This window comes from Solanum stenotomum, chromosome 11 (genome assembly GCF_019186545.1).
Source record: "Solanum stenotomum isolate F172 chromosome 11, ASM1918654v1, whole genome shotgun sequence".
NCBI classification, from domain to species: domain Eukaryota; kingdom Viridiplantae; phylum Streptophyta; class Magnoliopsida; order Solanales; family Solanaceae; genus Solanum; species Solanum stenotomum.
Window position 1 is genome coordinate 19,195,470 of NC_064292.1, and position 5,190 is coordinate 19,200,659.

Consider the following 5,190-nt stretch of genomic DNA (forward strand, 5'->3'; position numbering starts at 1 on the left):
TTGTCCCTATTTAGTTGTCCATTTTGACAAATCAAGAAAGGACAACAAATTTTTTCCTATTATACCCTTATTTACACTTCTTGGAAATTGTAAAAGTGTATGTTGTTTCCCTCCAATTTATTTCACTTAAATTCAAATAAGTGGTTGTAATTTTGAAGTGAAAAGTTATCATAAGGGTAAAATTGTAACTTCACTGTGCTAATCATTGTTGCCTTAATCTGTGTGTCATTTCTAAAGTGGACAACTAAAAAGGGACGGAGGGAGTATTTATTTACACAAAGCTGTCTCATTTACGTCATATATACTTTTAGTAATTCTTTATAAAATATTTTTTGGTAGATAAATATTATGTTGTTGATGCTGATTTTCGATACACAAAAGGATTTTTATCTCGATACAAAGGACTACACAAGTTCAACGTGAGAAAATTATCCGTACTATGTGGGAGGATTATATTAAAGACTAGTACACTATAATATATGTTCAATTTTTTTTATTAAATTAAAATTAGATGAAACAATTATTTAAGTGAAAAACAAATAAATTTGTAATAATTTATTATGCGATATTATAATTTTTTGTTTATTTGATAAGATTGAATAAACAATTGAGGTTATTTTAATAGTTTTACAACTTATGAGATTTTTATGTTTATGAGAAAATATACAACACAAAAATTTCATATCACATGTCCAAACAAACCTTCAATTTCATTTCATGATTTCATATCATGATACCATATCGCATAACCAAACGGGCCCTTATTAAATTTCACTATTGTACATGATAAATTTAAACCTACATAATTTATTTTTAATTTAAAGCAACAAATATTTAAAATGTGTCAAATTTTTAGACTACATCAAAAATAAAATTCAACCTCAATCCAACAATAGTTGTCAGGAATTAAGAAACAGTATTTATAAAGGTGATTTTATTAGGCCACCTTTATTAAATATAAGTAATTTAAATATTAAGAAATGAATAGTATTTAATAGCAACGATAAAATAGACACAATATACTTATTTTGTTCGTGATTATTTATCCACTTTTGAATTGATATATTTATTAAGAAAAATAATTATTGACATAGTGAAATTACTATTATACCCCTATTAATTATGAAGCGGATGAATTAAAATTGAAGATTTTCAAAAAGTTCTACTTTTTACAAAATTAATCAATTGGGAATATATTAGGTAATAAAAAATGTTCTCTCTTAATTTGTCAAAATAAACAAGTATAAAAGAAAAATTGAACAAGTAATTAGACGCATAGCGAATAGTAAATTATTCATTTTTTTTTATAAATTGTATAAATATTATTAGACCACCCAAAATATTATAGTGGAAAAAAAATATGATAGGGTAGTGACACACAGCAGGCAGCTACGCCAATATTTTCTCTAATTCACTTTTAATTGTGATATTACTCCCTCCGTCCCTTTTTAGTTGTCCACTTTAGAAATGACACACAGATTAAGGCAACAATGATTAGCACAGTGAAGTTACAATTTTACCCTTATGACAACTTTTCACTTCAAAATTACAACCACTTATTTGAATTCAAGTGAAATAAATTGGAGGAAAACAACATACACTTTTACAATTTTCAAGAAGTGTAAATAAGGGTATAATAGGAAAAAAATTTGTTGTCCTTTCTTGATTTGTCAAAATGGACAACTAAATAGGGACAACTAAAAAAGGAAATATGGACAAGTAAATAGGGACGGAGAGAGTATGTTTTTCAAAGTTAATTATATTATATTAATTTGATATTCTAAATAAAAAATTTTAATATTTTAAAATTATACAAAAAATACTATAAATTACAATTTTTTGCATATTAATATAATAAAAAAATATATTATAAAATATCAATTAAAATTATTATTATTTGACTAAAAAAAATAAACTATAACAATTAAAAGTAAACCGATCTATAATATATTTCCTTGTTTTGGAAAGGACATAGAAAGTCACACTTTAGTCAAAATCAAAGTGGGTACAGACTTTATGCAGCCTTTTTCATGCAACTATCCGAGAGACACACCAACCAAGGAAATGGCAATATAGTAATATATGTTCCAAACACTTTTACCTTTGACTGATAAATGGTTTTAATTTGTTAATTGAGTTTTAGAACTTTTCGCACATAACCCTCACCTTTCAACAAAGAGAAAAGAAAGTTGCAGAAATTAAGTGACATACTTGACCAGAGGCGAGCTTGAGCTTGTAATAATGAAGTTCAAGTGGTGTAGCTGTTACATGCACCCCGAAAAACTTCGCTGGGTTCCGATAATAGATCCTCACCGTTGAATTTAGAGTCAACATATCCGTTTGTACCCCCGTCCCATCTATCCCTGCTTGCACATTCAAATTTTCGAAAACCATACCCTGTACAACACACATACCATAATAGAGTATTACTACTGACAAAAAGCAAAAGTCCCCTGTTCACACCATGCAGTTGAAGAAAGAGAAAAATATTTGATTACCTTAACAAAGATTTTGGGTTTGAAAGGTAGACTAGCAGCCCAAAGGATAAGAGAGAAGATGGTGAACAACACAATGAAAGAGAAGAGAAAACAGAGCACATAGAATCTGACAGATTTGCCATTATCATAGTCGACGTCTTCTTCATCATCCCCCGTTTCATTATCATCGTAATTTCTGGTTCTGGGTATTCTCTTCCAGACAGCCAATTGATTGTTCTTCAAAGAAGCAGAGAACCTAGAAGTAGAGGACTCCCGGGAATGGTGAATGGGAGAGCAGTGGTAGTGATGAGTTGGTGACCCGAATGGACTAGACCCATATGACATCTTCTCAACATCATGCTGTTGAGAGTGCGATGGACTCTGAACATAGTACAGTGCGTCGATGCTTGTAACCTCCGAGTCCGATTTCGCGTGTATTGTAACCCCCATTCCTTCCAAAAAAAAAAAAACAGGCGTATGGACAGAGATGGGCTAATGGAAGGTTTTAAAATGGCAAGACCAATTGTCCTTTAAATGAGGTAATGTGATGGAGATATATCCATTTAAAGGACAATGGGTTTGCTTTGTCCATTTTGTGTTTCCCTAGGTACCGCGTAATATTCACGCTTCTAACCTGCTCTTCCGTTTTATCTAAGGTTAACCTCAGATAAATTTTAAGTATCCTATAGAGAATCATTTAGTTTGAATTAGGGGTGGGCATAAATATTGAAAAAAATTAAAAAATTGAATCGAATTGAACTATTTTGATTTTTCAGTGTCGGTTCTTCGGTGTTTCGATTCGGTGTCGATTCTTTCTTTCGAAACTTTGATTCTTTGATTCGTAGTTCGGTGTAAGGGTCCCAAAACTACGGTGCACTGAAAAATTGAAATTTTATTAAATAAATTTAAAAATATTTAAATTATATTACTTAATACTCAAAATATTTACCTGGCTCATTTCAATTTTTAAGTTTTAGAGCCTAAACTTAAATAGCAAAAATCTAATTATCTAAATGACAAAACAGTAGCTACTGCTTGTAAAAAAATCTACTGCTTATAAAAAAATAGTTGTTGTCTTTTGGCTGGAGCCTTGATGTTAGCAGGCAGCAGCTATACAAAGTTTGCATTGATGTTATTTTGTTGGCCGGCCGCTGGAGCAGCTACACAAATTTATTTTGTTTTGTTAGATGTTAGTAGGCAAGCAGCTACACTTTGAAGTGTGAACAAATTGATGTTATTACTTTTTATTGTTAGACTGTTAGTTGTTACTTTAAAGTTTGAAGTGTGAAGTGAACAACAATTGTTATTTTATCATATTCCCTCTTTAATTTTATACACATCGAAAAACCAATTTAAAAACACTGAACTAAATCAAATCGAAGTAGAAAAAATCGAACCAAATCGATCTAGTTTAGTATGAAATATGGTGCACACTTTTCTAAAACCGAATACCAAAAAACCAAATCGAAATTTGATTAAACTAAACCGAAGAACCGAACACCCACCCCTAGTTTGAATACAAGATATGATTGGATAAGAAAAAGTTTCAATTGACTTCTTCTTTTTTCTGTTTTTGTTTTATTTATTAATTTTTACAGAAGTTTGACAGAAACTTTATTTTAGGTAGCTTAGCTTTTGTTTTTTTTTTTAATTATAAGTCACTAAAAAAAAGCTTATTCAAACACCCCTAAGTTAAATTGGATTATTTATTATTACTGTTTGATTTGTTGTGTTTAAAATAATAGGCATTGCATAAGTTTTAGATTAAGTTTTTTGTCTACGAAAACATCTTTCACTTTATTTAATTTTTTATGTTTTATTTTGAGGATTTTGTTATTTATTTTAAAAAAATAAAACTTTCATCTTAATTAGCTTAGATTTTTTTTGTATTTGCATTCCCATAATTTTATTGTATGTGCTTAAGAATAAAACTTTCATCTTATTGAACCTAGAAATAAGATTTTCATCTTAAGTTTGTTAAAACAAAAAAATAATTTATTATTTATGTCACTTTATTTTAGAACATATCACTTTTAAATTGTAAAAATATTAAAGTTATCTTCATTTTAATTATGCCACTGCCCAAAGTAGACCCTAGATGTGGCATCGCGTATAAGACCCCGAGAGGCCCTACACAAGTCACTTAGCATACATAAACAAGATAATAGAATTAACGAGTTTAAAAAGATAGTTTATATCATAAAAGAGTTTTGTCAAACGAAGCGGAAGTCTACATAATCTTTAAAGTCATATATTACATCGAGAGTGATCGGGACGTAACCCGTACATCACATACAATCTCTAAGAATATAAAGACAATAAGCAATAAAGGTTCGGTCCTCGAAACATGAGGACTCACCAAACTTCAATATCTACTAAGTAATCCCTAGTCACGAAGATGTAAAATAGGAGCGTCGGACCCTAAATTAGTTGTCACTCCCCGAACCTACACCCTGGACGTGGCTGGCACTCGGAGACCATTACTGGTCCCAAGTGAACCCTTGGCCTAGCTTTTTGAACTCAGCGGAAGACTTAATCAACAAAATAAGTTTAAGCAATAAATTAAAGAAATAGCATCTTAGCCACATTGGCAACTTAAGTCTCCTAGCAAAACATCTGCAATACAAAGATGAAAGACTCATAACTAACTGTTTGACTGTCTATGAAACCTCTATAATACTGAGATGGATGTTGGGACAGACCCCACAACATC

The 5,190-nt window shown here is 30.4% G+C and overlaps 1 protein-coding gene across 1 annotated transcript in view; it reads right to left on the reverse strand.

Annotated features, from left to right (window-relative positions):
- Window positions 1-3,081, reverse strand: part of LOC125844773 (uncharacterized) — a 6,955-nt gene extending 3,874 nt beyond the window's left edge. Inside the window, exons 1-2 of the mRNA XM_049524108.1 lie at window positions 2,499-3,081; window positions 2,212-2,397 (exon numbers count right to left, since the gene is read on the reverse strand). Of these exons, the coding sequence (XP_049380065.1) occupies window positions 2,212-2,397; window positions 2,499-2,927 (615 nt within the window). The 5' untranslated portion in view covers window positions 2,928-3,081. The remainder of the gene's footprint in view (window positions 1-2,211; window positions 2,398-2,498) is intronic.
- Between the last annotated feature and the right edge of the window lie 2,109 nt (window positions 3,082-5,190).